Raw genomic sequence first — 17,525 nt, forward strand, 5'->3', positions numbered from 1 at the left:
AAATTAAGCTACTCTCGATGGAATTAAGGTTACCATCTAAACCTATGTTATTCAATTAAAATGCTATCTTTCTCCATGGATGAATACATTGTATTTCACTCATACGATGATGAACAAAGCTGAGGATTTTGATCACAAAGTTTTCAAGCCTTGTAAGACTTCACAGAGAACACCTCATATATTTTTTATCATTTTTCTTTCTCTTCTTACAGGTTAAATGACTAACTTTTGCAGACAGGTTGCTTTGTAATTTCGTTAGTCCCGTGGCACATTCACAGTTACGTAGATTTGTTTCACTTGCCATTTTGTTGGAATAAATCTAGTTTTTCAAAAACGCAAGCACACTTATCTTTATGTCATATGTTGTTCAAAGGACATCCTATATGCACCATCATACTTCATATGATACATTTATATTTTTTTGGCAGGTGTAGATTTGCTAAATTTTCCACAACAGATTTAGTAATCTGATTAATTTGTCATTTCTGCTTCTCAAGGTCTGCTCATCAAGATTAGGCACAATAAGCGGGGCTTACAAGTATACCACCATGTTGAACTTCCATAGAAAAATGATTTGCTCGCAATAGAAATTGCTCTGAATTTACAAATAAGTTTGCTTCAAGTTAGACATAAAAATCATTCTGTGAAAACCCCCAATTTCTCCGAAATTTTTAAAAATTTTGCTGCTTACTAAAAAAGAGAGTATGAAATTCTTAACAGCACGTCTCAGTCAGTAAAAGCATATACGGTCGCTAGGGGGCGCTCTTTAGACTCCTTGGATATTATAGTCTTCGCAAAATGTTGCATACGTCCCACAGAATAGCATTTTTAGCAGTTAGACATTCGCCTGCACACAACACTAGTACAAAACTACCGAAACTAATGTCTTTATTAATTTCATTCATTTGTTAAAAAAACACAATATTTACCATCTTCAAATACTGAAAACATGAAATGTTAAATCTGGAACAATCTTTCTTTTTAGTAACATGGATACATTTAGCAGTCGACAACAGCAAGTGTTAAAACAACCAAATCATTTCAAAAAAGCAAACAACATTTTTCAGGAAAACAAGCTTGGGTAATCAATGTAACATTAAAAAATCACCAACACTGAGAAATTCATAACTCGTAAAAAGTTAAGTAACTGAGATTAAAAAAAATTAGACAACTGTCTAGCGACCAGTTCCAAAATATTAACAAGATTTAAAACTTGACTGGTCCATACATGAAATTAATACATCTTATACAAAACAAAAATGTACATTTCTTTTTACTTTCTTGAGCTGCCATAGAATAATTTATCATTTCCCTAACAGAGTCTGTGCCCATAATGTGCTGACAATAAAATGCACACAAAGTCACATATAAATCTTAATCGGTGACTTTCACACACATGTGTACAGGCGTGTTTCAAAACTTGTCTGAAACGAGACACAGTTCCTCACTTCTAATGTTCCTGCATGTAAATGAATTGCATAGGTCATATCTTGTGCACGACACGTCACTTTAAAATAAAACGTTAATATTGAAACCAATAAATGGTATTTTCTGGAAATTAAAGGAGCTTAAATTGTTACACTTTTATTCAAATCGAACTGAAAGTATAAATTCATTATTGAGACAAATGTAATTTTGAAGGAACCGTGACTCTAATGTGTCTTAGCCACATCATTTCTGGCAGGATCACAAATACAGTGTGGGGTTTTGTTCATGACAATCTGAGTTTTCTCCAGCCTGGGAAATCCATCACACCAGAGAACCTCTGCACAGAGGGAGCCCATTTGCGCAACCTAATAACATGAATCTTGCATCTAAAATTCTAACTATACATGAATTTCACCAACATACATTCACAAAGAATCTTTATCACCGATCTCCAAGATACCATACCTAAGTCATAAAACACACCCACAGGGAAATCTCCACTACACTGATTTAATAATTGAACATAATTATGTATCAAAAATCTGGTTTCAAAGAGACCATATGGACAAGTGCCAATCCACTGAATTACATGTGCATTTACAGACTGGTTTCAATTGATACAAAATTAAAGTTTGCTATTTCATGAATTTCAAAAATTACCATTTTTATCTCTGTGGTTTAGAGGAAGTAACTTGTCCAAAACTCTCTTCTGTGAAAGAGTTTGAAATTTGTCTTATATAAAACAGAGTTACTTGGGCAGTCATGGAGCAAGTAGAATTATGCTAATTGATGCAAGGTCAAGACTGAAAATGCTTGACCTGTTACATGGTGGGGATGAAAGTGCCAATATCATCAAAAATGGCTAATGCACATATTTTGCACTCTATTTACCAATTATTTGTACAGATTGATGTCAGAAAATTGCCAAAACTGTTGCAAATGTCTGAAACTTTTTTCTGTAACTTTGGCCAAGCAGCTGAAAAAGTGATCTGAATCAACTCGTGATCAGCTCGGAGGGCCATGCATGAACCATATATGTCCTGGTGCTGAATGGGATAAATCTATTTCCCATTGGCAGAAACATTGCCTGAACGTCATTGTAAACAAAAAACCAGAAAGGCATCATGGGTAAAATTTTCTTTCTGACAGTAATATCTCAGAATTCTTTCTGAGCTGTCTGCAATATGAAACCTTTGCATATAATTTGATTACTTCATTGGCTGATGATCAAACTATGGGTGATAAAACAGATCCTATCAGCATCGTTTGAGTTGGAAAATTAATGCAAAAACTCCCACTCATAAACATACATGTAGAGAATCGAAATCTGTTTGGAAAGGAATATCTTCAAATAGATAAATTACTGGACTGTTTTACAGAAAACTTCACACTCTCAACTTAATTCCTGTTTGGCAATTTTGGAAATTTTGTATTTGATGATACATCAATAGGTTTTCCACTTTATGAATCACTATAACATGTCACTGGCAATGGACTTGAACATTAATGAGAATGGAATGGAATGCAACATCTATTAACTTCTAAGTTCTAGCTATAAACTATTTCAAAATACACAACGTTTTATTTTTGAAAATTGAAATCCTTCTTGGATATTGTTTTTAGCCTTCTGGAAATGGTTATCAGAAGCCAACAAATTTATTGCTACATTTTTTCTCATTTGCATTTAAAGTAAAGAAAAAACAGTTATGATTAATGGAGGGATGATACTTAGAATGATGTTTCACTGAGGTAGGTGTTAAATCACATCCCTGCCATTTTGGGCAACAGCGCCACCAACGTTATGTCAGAGAAAGTCAGGCTAGAAATTCAACACCTGTTGAGCATACATCATCTCAAAAAAGTACTCTGAGAAAGTATCTTGGTGCATCTTTAAGATTCTGATTGGTTTTATGAAAACCTCGCCGGTTTTGATTGTAGCTGAAAAGTCTTTGCAATGACTTACACGTTTCCTCTCAAAACAGGTGCAGCAATATTTGGCACGTTTTTCATCCCTATGATCTCAGCACTTTCAGGTTTGCATTGAAGGCAAAGAATAAGAATTTGCATCCCTCTGTACTGGCAGACAAACACAAGCTCCCTGATTTCAAATCGTTTTTGTAATGTTAATAAAATAAGAAAATAAAACTACAGAAAGTTTTAGATCTTCTTGTAAATACACAATATTTCTTGGATAGAGAGAGGTAGTCTTGAAATGAAATTGGGAAGAACTTTCAGTTCCTTGCCCTCCCCCCCCCCTTTCCCCTCCCTCCAACTTCTGGAGTCCAGTAATCCAAGAATTGGCACTTCCAATCACCATTTACATCCCTGAAACCTTGACGTCCTCCTGTGGCAGTTCCCTTTATCCCTGACATACACATTCAACAAGCTGTGGCAGACGAATATTGCTTCAATATCCAGCCGGGTATCCACCAGCTTTTCTCTCATCAGAATAGGCATAAAGACCATCATCTTGACGCAATACAGCCATAACTACAGACATGCCTGATTGCTCTTTGAGTTCATGACCATACTTTTCGTTAAGTTCTTCCAAAATGTCCTAAAATTGAAAGAAAAGCAAAATCAATATATATATATATATATATATATATATATATATATATATATAATATATATATATATATATATATATATATATAGATATATATATATGTGTGTGTGTGTGTGTGTGTGTGTATACCAAAAACAGGAAAAATTACCTCCAAAATACAACTATCCAAATTTCACCACAATTTGAATAAATCTAACTAAGGTCACCGTAGAGAACCTGCATACCAAGTTTCAACCAAATCTAGCATGTGGTTACAGAGTGTTAGACACTGACACTGGCATGTTCATTTGCATAAATTCACATCTCCAACCCTAGGTACACCTGTCCACCAAATACTAAGTTGGTAAGTGCTGCGGTTTTGGAGCTTTTGATGTGGACGGACATACAACCGCATACACTAACATACATACATATGGAATTAGAAGATTATTGGTTTATTGATTATCATGCCGGTACTTTTTGTCTGTGTTTTGCAAGTGTACTTTTTGTCTGTGTTTTGCAAGTGCTTGGGCCCCGTAAAGCTGCTTGCAGCTTTAATGTCTGCTTGACTTTCAAACGTCATGGTGACGACAGTTCGAGATAAAATTGCTAAGTCCTGGGAGCCATTGGAAATCTTCTAGACTGAACAAGCAAATCATACTCACTTCATCAAAGCCGTCCTCATACTGAAGTTTGTTCGGTGATAACTGGTGATGTATCCGTGGCTTATCAATAGCAGTCTTAATGTCTTCTTGGAGCCATAGTGAATTCAGGGCAATCTGAAGTCGACAATAAAAGTCACAAATTTCAGACATATAGTTTACCGCCCATGTAAGGATTTGGAACTTACCAGGTGATATGACAACTTAAAATGTGTTGAGAAATGCTTTACTGTTAACTTGCTCTGACGGTATACCTATTCCATTCCGGCAAAACTTTCAATATCTGAATGTACATGTATTTTCCTCATTAGATTTGGATAAAGTTTGTGTTTTTACCCCCTGTGTTTATTGCTGCATCTTGTGGTTCAGATCCCTAGGTATTTGATTCTTTATGCTATACGTCATCAAATCAGTGATAAAAAAGCATCAATATTGCCAATCCTATGAGACTCTTTTCAAAAAGTCAAAATTTTGGGAAATATTTTTAAAATGTTCACAAAAGAACTTAATTATGAAATCATCACGATGAGTTCTATTAAATGTTGTTGGCAACATACTACTGAACTCCTTTCCCAACAATGCATCAATTTAGAAATGTGTATAATGGTAATATTTTGAAGTGTTTAATTTTTTTTAGATAATATACGCCAAATTGAAATTTATATTACATAGGTCTTGTTCAGATATGCACAAGTTAAATGTTCACAGAATGTAACAATGTAAAGGCAGTTTCTTTGTGATTCAAAGTCACAAAAAAATTTCACTTACAAGGGCAGTGGCTGATATTATCTTAGTACCACCCGCTGCACCCACTGCAAGCTTGACTTTATTTGTTTTGTTGTCCACAACAATAACCGGTGACATGGATGATAGAGGGCGCTTGCCTGGCTGGATGAAGTTGGCTTCCGATGGTGGCAGGCCAAAGTAGTTGACAATATTTGGGGATGAAAAGTCATCCATTTCATCATTGAAGATAATTCCAGTCCTTGTGCCCCTTACTTTCGAACCAAAGCTGCAATATAAAGAACAAAATGGTTACACTTCATACATTTCAAAATTAAGAATATGTGAAAAGCAAATGCATAAAATATATACAGCCACTTCATCAAGGATGAATACCATTTTCAAAATCAATGTAAAATTTCAGTGGAGGCAAAAGCATACCATGATAATTAAGTACCAGGAGTTTCTTCAATATCATAGGTATTTCATTGAAAATAGCGTTAAAATGCTGTTAGAACCTTGAGTCACAATTGGGTTTAATGTATTTTGTAATAATAGTGTGTCAAAATTTCCCCTGACAAAGATGGCATTATGTGGTAAATGATTTTGCTCTACAATTTACATGTAAAAGGAATTTTTTGGGACTAAGTTATGCTTAGGCTTGTCATCTGGCACAGGTTCCTTCAGCAGAGATTAAGGTAGAATGTGCCTCAACGAAAGTGAAAGACAAACTTTTGGTCAAAGTTTCCATAAGGAATCTTTTAACAATTCTCTTCCAAAATCAAGAATAAAAATTGGAACTAGAGAAACAAATAACGCAAGATTTACCGATATCTAAAATTCAAAATGGCCACCATCCCTGTGTTAACTCTATGGAGAAAAATAAAATTTTCAAATTTCGAAAAACTAAGAAAGTGAAAAGTTTTCTTACACCAAGGGCTTTAAAATGAATCCCCACAAGTGGTACATCAGAAAAAATTGTAACAGTTTGAGAGTCCAAATATCTGTTCCCAAGACGCATGCTACCGTAAAACAGGCACACATGCAGCCCTAGGGTGTATACTCTTATTCCATAAAACATAGCTGTATCATTTGGGGGTAGACCTTCATTTTTATTGGTTAGTTTGTTGCTTGAGTGCTGCCGAGTCCTGCCAAACTCCATCCATGTCCAAACAACAGAGTACAACTTATTATTTTGTAAAGGGGCAAATATCACTCCTGAAAGTGGGGAATGCATGGAGACCCTTTATCTTTTATTTTGAAAAGAGAATGGTTTAAAGTTTCTCTATATCTAGGCTTTCTGAAAATATATAATATACAGGGGTTCTGAGCTTATGAAACACGAGAGAATTGTTAGTTTAAAATGGTCAATTTCTTGTCTTGGAACCTTAAGCAATAGCATCAGACAAATAATTTAGGGTGAATAAGAGAAACTTCACTTACTAAAGATTTACAGAGGAAGTTGTTGACACAGCGTTACCCTCCTCATCAATGACGGACAGGTGGGTAGTCCCTGCATCTTCTGGCGAGTAAAATGAACCACCATAAAAGTTGATATCGTGGGTCTGCTTGTCATCAATCTGCTGCAACTGGTTGATTGCAAACTCTTCAGAAATCATTTCATTGACAATCTGAAAAAGACAGGAAGGGAAATCAGTTCCTATAACATAAACCAACCAAAAATTCCATCAGCAGCAGTTGTCATTCTTTCTTATATCGATAATGATTTTGTCCCCTGACCTTCAAAGTCAAAATAGCATTCAATGACCTTGGATCAGATGCTATGATAAAAATTTTCTGAAGTATTTGGACCATGGATGGCGTTCCATGCTAGCATGGCATTCCATGCTAAGATATCTGTATACGTAATTCTGTATATGCAATTGTGTGTATGTTTCAGTATATAATAAAGATTTTTATCTATATGTATGTACATATCTAGACTACCGGTATAATTATCTATATCAATCAATAAGTGAATTTACAAAATTGTAATAACAGTGGCACATAAAACACATCAAGTAAAAATATCAAGTATGTATTGGTGCTCCAATGAATCCTATCACAGCTTTTCTGTATACCATGCATTTCACAGTTACTTGGCATATCAGTCGGTTTAAGGTAAAGTTCACGGGTTGATAGGTCAAAAGTTATACCAATTTACAGCCATGAGTTATTACATTTTAAATATCATTTTTAAAAAGGATGTTTACAAGGAATAAATCAATGATCATTTCTATATAATAATTGAGGATACTACATTGTACATGAAATAATCATGACTGGTGTCAGATTTCTACAACTAATGTACGAATATAACAAGGTGACTAGATTCAATATTTTACTTGTCTTTAATAAATTTATGATTATTTCAGGATGTTACACTTTCATGGTGGCATTTGTAACAGTCAATGTTTTGACTGACCTTGAATTGGCAAAAGTATTGACAGTACAGTGGCTGTATAAGTTTCAATAATTATTTCCAAGATATTGCGGTTGGTGTTTGCTCAGTTGGCTCCTTAAAATGTGTTGCCAGGCACAGTTATTGAACACATTAACCTTTACTCGTACAAGCATTGGTGAAAAAGGTAACCATAGCTGGCTATAGGTACTACGTGTGTCTGTACTCCATGAATGGCAAAGAAAGTGTGTCATTATAACGGGCACATGCCAGGTTTGTCCTCTTTGGGAAAAACTACAGAGGTTATAATCATGGCAGGCTTAAGTGATTACACATGTCTAATCCCCTTAATTACATGACAAATGTACATTTCCCATTATCACAGGCACATTAACTGTTCAAATTTACCCTCTCCCCCACAAAACACATGTACAGGATTTATATCATGGTCGTCCAAATTGAACATGATGACAACATTTGTCTATGAACGTGGTTGGAACTAATTTAGGATAATTGGATGCAAGTCATCTCATCTCCTTTCCTTTTTCAGTTACACACTTGTTTTAATGAGTAATTTGTAATATTGCAACATTTAGCAATAGGGCACCTAATCTGTTTGAGAAATTCAAAAAAATATAAAATATAATGATCCAATGATACCAAATTAGTTCCAGTCATGTTAATGTTAATTTACTACGGCTGAGGGTGGAACTTTCCTGCATCAATTTTCTATCAGGTGGTAACAGAAGCACACAAACAACATAGTCAGTATTTCTGCAGCAAATAAAAGGCTGACAGAAAGTTTTCATCGCATTCATCAAGGGAGAATATCGCACCTCGGGGACAGATATTCGGACTCTCAAATTTTTACATTTCTCTCCTGAGCCACTGCTTGTGGAGGCTTATTCCAAAGACCTTGATGTAAAAAATTGTGACTCTCTTAGTTTTTTGAAAATCAAAACATATTCTTTTTCCCTACACAAGGGTGGCGGCCATTTGAACTTCAAGTATTTGGTAAATATAAGGCAATTTTGTTTCTCTACAACACAAAAGTTTGCACGGTAACCCCTGATTTTTATTCTTGATTTTGTGAGAGAATGGTTGAAAGTTTCATTGAGGAAAGTTTGAGCAAAAGTTTTAGGCTTTCACTTTCAAGGTGCATTAATTTATACCGGTACTACATTAATTGTTAATGCAGTGAACCTGTCAAACAAATTTCATCCAGCAATTTGAAAGTACTTGTGTTCGGTTTAGGTCCTGGCTCAGCCCCTACAGCCTAATCATCCCATTACCAATATGGATAATGACAAACTTGTCAAAAATGCTAACAAAAACTTCAGACACTGAATGTCACAGGGCTGCGTGACTTTAAACTTGACATTATTGAAACCATTTTCGGCGTTTTAAATAAAATTCTTTGTTTGCCGTCTGCGTACTAGAGGGTTTTCAGAGAAAATTAAGCAAACAAACACAATGTTAACACTATTATAAACAAAAATATTATTTTTCCAAAAGGAACCAAATAAAAATTGAGCTAATGTTAATACACTTGTCTTTTTTGTCCGTATTTGTTTTTTCCCTGGCTGGCTGGTAGGTTTTTCAAAATTCCAAGGACGGCAAACAAAGAATTTTCTTGAATGGCCTTATGATGAAAGCTAAAATTCCCAGTTCACGAGCTCTGACAATGAGATGTAAAGCACATATGCACACTGATGACACAAAAAGAGACAAAATTTGTCTGATTTTCTGTTGGCAGTAGCAAGTGTTATAATATGCTCTATGCTGTATTCCGTGAAAATCTGCTATATATAGTAGCATCAATGTTGTTTGAGCCCATAAGGCAAACTTTAGAACTGTATACATGGTGCAAATTGCAACCTGCTGATCAGATGTTCACAAAGACAACTTAATTCTAACCTTTTTCAAATCCATGAAATCTTCATCCCCGAGTTCTGAGCGACGTGCATATGCAAATTTGAAAGTCTCAGCTACCCTATGATATGTTTGTGCTGCTGCCTCCGTTGATGACACATTTAGCGGACCGAAATTAAAACCTTTTTTATATGAAGAGAAAAAAAGGTGAGCTGGATGAATTGAATGTGAATTTGAAAGTTAATTAAGAACATTCGAAATTCTTGTTCATGAATAAATTTATAGATTTTGCCATGTAGGAGGACAAAATGTAATATTCTTTAAACTTCTTTGAGTTTTAACAAAAGCCTACACTTGCTCAAGAATCATTTGGGTCTTAAATCAATCTTAAGATGTTTTTGATCTATTCAAAACATTTTCTTCAGGTTTTCCTCAGAGTTTATAACATACAGTGCATAATTTCCTGAACAAACATACATGTATTTATTTATGCAAAGTGTTAATGAAATTTCTTTGACTGTTAAAAATCAACCAATCACTGGCATAAAATCGTATAATATTGTTAACAAACAAGTAACTGGTGACTCCAATTTGAAGCCCCACCAACCACTCAGATTGAGAAATCCTACCTTCCAACATGTTCAGGATCATCGCCAGGACTGGACCACTTGATGGCGGGGGTACAGTGTAAAGAGTGTAGTCACCAAAGTCCACCTTGATGGGTTCTTTTAGCTTGGCCCGATAATTTCTCAAGTCTTCAACACTCAAGATACCATCTGCAGAGAATAATTTAATTCAAGTGTCAGTTTTTAGCTATTTGATGCTGTATGCATGTTTAAGATAATTGTGGTAACCTATCTAAGCTGTTCACCCCCGTTTCCCTGTAAACAGGTCCAGCGTCTGCATGCACTCACCATTTACAACAACTGGTTTTGGCCAAACCATTGTTAAAAGGGTTAAAATTGCCTGTGTAAGCAGTCAGGTGTGCAATATGTAAATAAAATGTCTCAGCCACCAATACTGCTGGTTGGCCAAAATATGAGCTGTTGGATCAGCCCACTACACGTGCAAATTATGAAAAGTGTTGGGTTTTCTGTAAAAATTAATAGAGCTTGATGGCTTGTAATAATCACCATATTATATATACAAATGACTAACAGATGGCTCTCCATATGATACACATGCATAACAAATGGAAGTTAAACATTTCTTTTAGTCTATTGGCCGAAGCCAATGTCAAGGGCAACATATGTTATATTTACATACAAAGTGGACATTGCAATAAGTGCTATATTTTAGCCATTGGCTTTCAGGTAGACTGTGCCTCAGGGACAGACAATATATAACGACTGACCAATTTTTACAATTTTTTTCTGACCTGTACCACTTGTAGGGGTTCATTTTGAAGCTTGAAGCTCTTGGAGTAAGAAAAAATGTTATTGCCTTTGTTTTTCAAAAATCAAAAACTTTATATTCCCCACACAGTTACCGTAGCAATAGTGGTAATTTTGAATATTTCAACTATTAGTAAATATTGGGTTGTTTCTGAAGATCAAAATTTGCATTTTGACCCTTGATTTTTGTTCACAATAGTAAGAGAATGGTTGAGAGTTTCACTGAGGAAAGTTTGAGCAAAACTTTACATCTCTCACTTTGAGGTGCATACTATCTAAATTAAAAAGTTGACTAGCATCAGCTTAAAGTACACTAATTTAGTATACCTCTGTCCTGTATGTCGGCTACAATGTCATAAGCCAGTCTTCCCAGATAGAATGTGTCACTGCTTCCTGCTGCAATTTTTCTCAAAGTTTCAGCATACTTTGGTCGGGTCATCAAATCCCCTTCCTGTAAGATATTACCATCTTCTCCGGCAAATACCTCCCTGTCGATGGACGAATATGTGTCACGTCAATAACTTGCAGTCTGGTACATGATTACAACTGGTGCATGTGGTAACCTTTGAGTGCCAGAAATTGTACCCTCAAAACAACACACACCTGTTTGCACACAATCTAGAAAGTTTCGAGGCAGGCAAAGAACGCACAGGAGCTCATAATATTTCAAAATCCCCATCAATGGCAATTGATCATTAGAAGGCAAATAAGCCACGCAGAAAAAACTTTTAATAGCAAATATTCTAGATTAGTGGTTATGGTGGGTATTGATGTAAATTGGTATGTTTTGTGTTCATTGGACAATAAGTTTAATCATCATTTAGTACTTCATGCTGACGCAAGCGGATATCATGTATTGTGAGTAGGTAGTCATGAATATTACTACTGGTACACTGAATGGCAATTATTATGACATATAGTGCTGTCCATTTCATGGTGAAATAATCTGTATTATTATACATCTACCATCGAGAACAATAGAATTTAGCGTGCGCTAAAAAAGCCGTACGGAACTCGCGCCCGTTCCGTACGGCACGGTTTCAAGGCGCCCCATTCCCTGCGGCTGTATCTGCGCGTTCACTGTAGAACGGTTTCGAGGGACCCCTTGGACGAGTGCCAGAACAAGTCTCGCGCGCGCTCTGTACGTACGTATGTGTGTAGTGCACACACTCCAAAACTTGCAGAAGCGCGTCCGTTGTAGCGTTCCACACTGGCGCGATAAAATCTGAAGAAAAATTGTTGACATTGCACGAAAACGGTCACTACTCCGACATTTTGATGCCCCGATCAGGAATGTAAGATGTATAATAATAAGGTTATTACGAAAATACCGCAAAGGATGCACTCGGACATTGGCGCCTCGCATCGCCCTCCGCTTCGCGTCGGGCGATACGCTGCGCCAATGTCCTCGTGCATCCTTTGCGGTATTTTCGTAATAACCTCATATTATATCATACCAGTATATTGATGGTGCAAATACAGCGATCTGATTAGTTGAGACGTGAAAAGAACTGTGGTATATTGGCGATATACCACGGTTGGCATGCGCACTAGCTCTCAGCTTGAGGAAAATTCCTTTATGACGTTCCACGCCAGAATTTCAATAAACTGTTATGATATAATAGCAATAAATCACACCAGCGACGGTAATACCACTCGATTTTGACCATTTCACTTCATATATGCACTCGCTATTGCTCATGCATATATGTTGTGAACTGGTCAAAATCTCGTGGTATATCATCATGGTTCACTCATGAAAGGACTGTGATTTAACTTACGGTGCAGTAAAACTACACTCACCTTAAACTGGACTCTTCCAAAATGACATCCTCCTTATCTTTGATGGCTTTGGCCAAAGCTGGGCCCACGGCAACTCCATCCTCTGCTAACTTGATGGCTGGTTGGAAGAGATCCTTCCATGGTAGCTTGCCGTAGTGAAGATGGGCCAACCAAAATCCATCAAGTTCTCCCGGTACAGCAATGGACAATCCTCCTGATGTTTGCATCAAAATAAAAAGAAATTGAAAAAATTCATAACTGCTTTATAGTTATAGATGAAAAAACTGAGGTAGGATCATAAAATATCCAGTAACTAAAAAAAAATCATTATTGAATCGAAATTTTGTCCTTGTTCAGATGCAGACATAAAAGTTTGTTATCTTATTTAATATTTTTCATTGATTAACATTACTCACAGCCACTCAAGATAAGAAAACATCTTAGTCTATTTTGTATATAAAACTGTAAGCAAACAAAATTTAATTCCCAATCTTCTGGTGAAGGGTGCAGACATAAAGTTATCTCAGTCATTTTTCACTGATTACATTGCTCACAGCCACTCAAACATAGAAACATCTTTGTCTATTTTACTTAGTTTTACTTAGTTGTGTATACAACTGTAAACAAACTGCAAGCCATTATAGATATTGAGTAAACACAAGCACTTTCACCAACAAACTTTGATATGTTGATTTCAATTAGGATGGATGGATCTCTACATTAGGGAAATGGTTGAACATGAATAGTTAACACAAGGCCATAAGGCGTTATCAGTCATAGCAAGAGTGTTAAAAAATTAATACATTTATGATTATGGCATGAATACTGATCATAATTTGGGATTTGAGGGCTGTAGGGTACTTTTGTAAGTATTCAATAGTGACAGAAATATTAATTTTTTTATCAAGAATATTCATAATCACAAATTTATTAATAACAGGGTCTGTACTACTAATGTGTGAATTTGGTATGAATTCCGGGCATGAATTCTTATCATCATTCAGGATTCAATTACACTAGGGTTTAGGGTACATTTGTAAGTATACAATAATTACTGAAATATTATATTGTTATGAAAATTATTCATAATATTAAATTTATTGATTTTTTGCATTCTTGCATTATGGCTCTGTGAAGCTAATAAGACTTACGCTAATCCTACAGTATGTACATTTGAAATCATCATTATGTCGACTGAATAGATCAAAATCGAGTTTGGAATTGAATACACAATTCCTGAATGTACAGTCTACCTTTTGTAGCTGCATCTTCATCATCGTTATCAGAGAACATATTCTGTGTTGCTGCCCCCGGGGCCTCTTCTCTTGCATCTATGGCAACAGCCCTTCCCTTCTCTGCCAGATACACCATCATGAAGTGACCGCCGCCAATACCGTGACTATGAGGGTTAATGATACTGTTACACAGCAAGGCTGCAACAGTTGCATCAATAGCATTGCCTCCTTTTTGAAGCATATCCCTGTAACATAGTGTATAAATAGCATTAGGAATAAATAAATAATACATTGTTTGATTGAAAAATTAATTCACTGATCAAATTCACTGATCAGGCAATCCATCTATCAATCAATCAGTCAATCACTTCTATAATAATTAAAGGTATACTGTCACCTGTTCCAATTTTGCCACAGTTACCATGGAAAGAGAAAATCTAACCAATCACAGATTTTAAGCGGGTGGCCGCTTTTTAAAAACAGCGCCCTCAATGGGTATTTTGCATACCAAGGAACGCCCCTTTGCCCATATATGGGCATATTTAGATTACAGGTGACTGTATACCTTTACTTGATCAATCACTTAGTGGTCAAGTTCCAGCAGCATGCTCATTGACAATTTTATGATACATATACATCATGAAGTTGGCTAAAGGCAGATTTTGGCAACTTCTACAGTTAAAGCTCAAAAAAATCTCCAAAAAACCGGCATGAATTGATGGAGGTACAGCTGTATTTAGACTGCATCATTCAAAATGGTCTTTTACATTCATTATGTCAAGATGTTTTTTCTTAAATCATGACACCTATGTGCATGGATCTGCAGCTTTCAATTTGCCAATTATGAGGTACACCTCTTTGCTAAATGCAATATGTCTTAGTCAAGTCACATATTGTGACTTGTCAAACAGGCAGCTAATACCTTGATTATCTGTACTCAAGGTAACCAACAAATGCTGAATTGATTTTCTGATCCTTATATTGTTGAGTTGCCATTCTCCACATTAGGATTAAATTACAGCAACAGATAGAATAATCATAATTTTTAGTAACTTGCCTGCCAACTTCAGAACAAATCCCACTATCTGCTGCCACAGCCGCATGGGCGTAGCGAAATCCTTTGGAAGAATTAGCATCAACTTGTACATCCTCAGAGCAGTTTCCGACCATACATTCTCCATATTTCATACCAAACAGGATTGCAAGGGTGATGGCAGTGAAGGCAACGATGATGATGCAGCAGATGAGACTGAGACGGCCTTTGGACATCCGCTTGCTGCAACAGTGTGAGAAAATACAACGTTATATAGAAACGTGGCTTAGGCCACTTAAAGTAAATTCTTTGTTTGCCGTCCTGTGATTTTGTGAAAATCCTACCAACCAGCCACGGAAAAAAACAAACACAAGGCAAAAAACACAAGTGTATTGATATTACATCAATTTTAATTTGGTTTCATTTAGAAAAATACTATTTTTATTTGTTATAGTGTTAACATTGTGTTTGTTTTCTTAATTTTCTCTGGAAACGTACCAGCACCACCGATGGCAAACAAAGAATTTTATTTAAAGCTCCTTATCAGCATAAATAGTCTAATGTGTGTTGGAATGAACGTAACAAAAATGACATGTAATTTATTAGTAAATGGTGTGTATAAAAGTTCCATGTTGTATACGCTCACACACATTTTTTCTATTGTCTAGCTCACTCATCCATTCTTTATTAAATGGTTTTGCTCTAGAATAGAAAGGATGTGTGATGTTCTGCAGTCTAGAATGCCTAAAAGATCACATGATGCTAGTACAAATAAACCAATACATGTATGTACAAACACGTGGCGAAGTATACTTATTGCTATGCGCATTTGTGCATGTGGTTTCATTTATATGGTGGTCCATTCAGATTCAGGGTTTAACCTGTTCTTCAATATCAATCATGTAATCTAGACATGTAACCATGACATTGTCATTACCATGTGACGTGGAAAGCAACATCGTCATCTACACAGTTTCTACAATGTTCGTGGGATGCGCTCATTGCCCTTCAGCTGGAAATTTGAATACACACATGATCGGATATGATATGATTTGATAGAAAAGAAATGGTAAATGTTGCATTCACTTTCAAGAAAATGGGCATACACACCAATTTTGAACTGAGCTTGTCTAGCATAGATGACTACAGTGCACATGGTGATAATCCAACCAAGTCATTTGAATGTTTATTATGCTAATTATGTTTATTATGTTAATTATGTTTATTATGTTAATTATGGAAATGTCTCATATTTAATTTTTCCTATTTTGCCATCATGTATGTATTTTTGCTGATGTTCATGTATTAAGCAAAAAAAAAAGTTGTGTTCAATTTAGCAAACATTTGACAAAACTCTCTGACTTATAACAGATGGAAATTCATACCTGGAATATTTTTCAAAAAATGTACTTTTACTTTTCTAGAGATGTTAAAACTTCATTATTTGACATGACAGCGATAGAAGAACATTAAATAAAAAACAACAACATTTGACTCAGTTACGATGAGATTGAGTATCTTTGTTAAATCTGTTTTGGTAACTGAACAAAGGTGAAGCCATTCATTCTTCCATAAAAGTTACTTCAACAGAGTACCATTATGTCCTAGATCTTCTAGCTGTCAATGGAGTATTCTGTAAATATCTGAACTAATGATAGAGTGTGCACTTTGAAGCACCCATGTATCTACTCCTTCCATAGTCCTTTTCTTTCTTTGCTTTAGGCTAAAATGACCTTTACTTGTCTATATCTCTTGTATCAATTCCTAGAAAAGTGTAGGCAGTAATTCATTTGCACCTTGAGGCAGATTTCGTTTTGTCATGGTCTTCAGTATTTTACAAGTGACAACCTGAGTTTCAATGGTTACAAAAGCTCCCGAGGTGACAGTCACAGGGTCTTTTGACATTAGGGTTTATTTGTTATTATAATGAGTGCCTGCCATATGTAAATTCATCAAGGACTCTGAGATTTGCAGTTGCCTTTGATGTACAGCAAACTAACACAAACGGAAGTCATTGATCCCATGGTGAATAATTTACAGACAATGCTGTATGAATCACCGTAAGTTACTGAATTGGACCTCCAGAGTACGTGAAATGCATACGGTCTTCCATGGGAATATAAGGAAACAAATTCAAAGCTACTTGGTATCAGACAAGCTATTTTAAATGACATGTCAAAAAAATCAAGTAAACACCCCAGAAATATCAAAATTTCACCAAATTTTGAATAAATCTGAACATACAGACCAAATTTACAAACCATAGGACAAGTGTTTTGTAAGATTTATTATCTGAAAATAAACTCCCACACGTACACAATTTCCTCTCTATTTGAACAAAATATTTTTACGAAAACAAATATAAACAAAGTTAGTGAGCTAAATGTTGGTGCCTGGAGGGCATATCAGAAATGAAAGTAATGACTGAAAAAACTGTCGATGCATTA

General features: G+C 35.6%; 1 protein-coding gene across 4 annotated transcripts in view; it reads right to left on the minus strand.

Annotated features, from left to right (window-relative positions):
• Window positions 1-871: 871 nt before the first annotated feature.
• Window positions 872-17,525, minus strand: part of LOC139145021 (glutathione hydrolase 1 proenzyme-like) — a 32,688-nt gene continuing 16,034 nt past the window's right edge. For 3 of the 4 annotated variants that reach the window (XM_070715918.1, XM_070715920.1, XM_070715919.1), the window contains exons 2-11: window positions 15,103-15,321; window positions 14,064-14,290; window positions 12,832-13,024; window positions 11,356-11,516; window positions 10,264-10,410; window positions 9,680-9,816; window positions 6,805-6,992; window positions 5,407-5,650; window positions 4,642-4,755; window positions 872-3,985 (exon numbers count right to left, since the gene is read on the minus strand). In XM_070715918.1, the coding sequence (XP_070572019.1) occupies window positions 3,836-3,985; window positions 4,642-4,755; window positions 5,407-5,650; window positions 6,805-6,992; window positions 9,680-9,816; window positions 10,264-10,410; window positions 11,356-11,516; window positions 12,832-13,024; window positions 14,064-14,290; window positions 15,103-15,321 (1,780 nt within the window). In that variant the 3' untranslated portion in view covers window positions 872-3,835. The remainder of the gene's footprint in view (window positions 3,986-4,641; window positions 4,756-5,406; window positions 5,651-6,804; window positions 6,993-9,679; window positions 9,817-10,263; window positions 10,411-11,355; window positions 11,517-12,831; window positions 13,025-14,063; window positions 14,291-15,102; window positions 15,322-17,525) is intronic. The other variant, XM_070715921.1, reaches the window with a different exon arrangement.

Source organism: Ptychodera flava, chromosome 12, assembly GCF_041260155.1.
Source record: "Ptychodera flava strain L36383 chromosome 12, AS_Pfla_20210202, whole genome shotgun sequence".
Classification (NCBI taxonomy): Eukaryota; Metazoa; Hemichordata; class Enteropneusta; family Ptychoderidae; genus Ptychodera; species Ptychodera flava.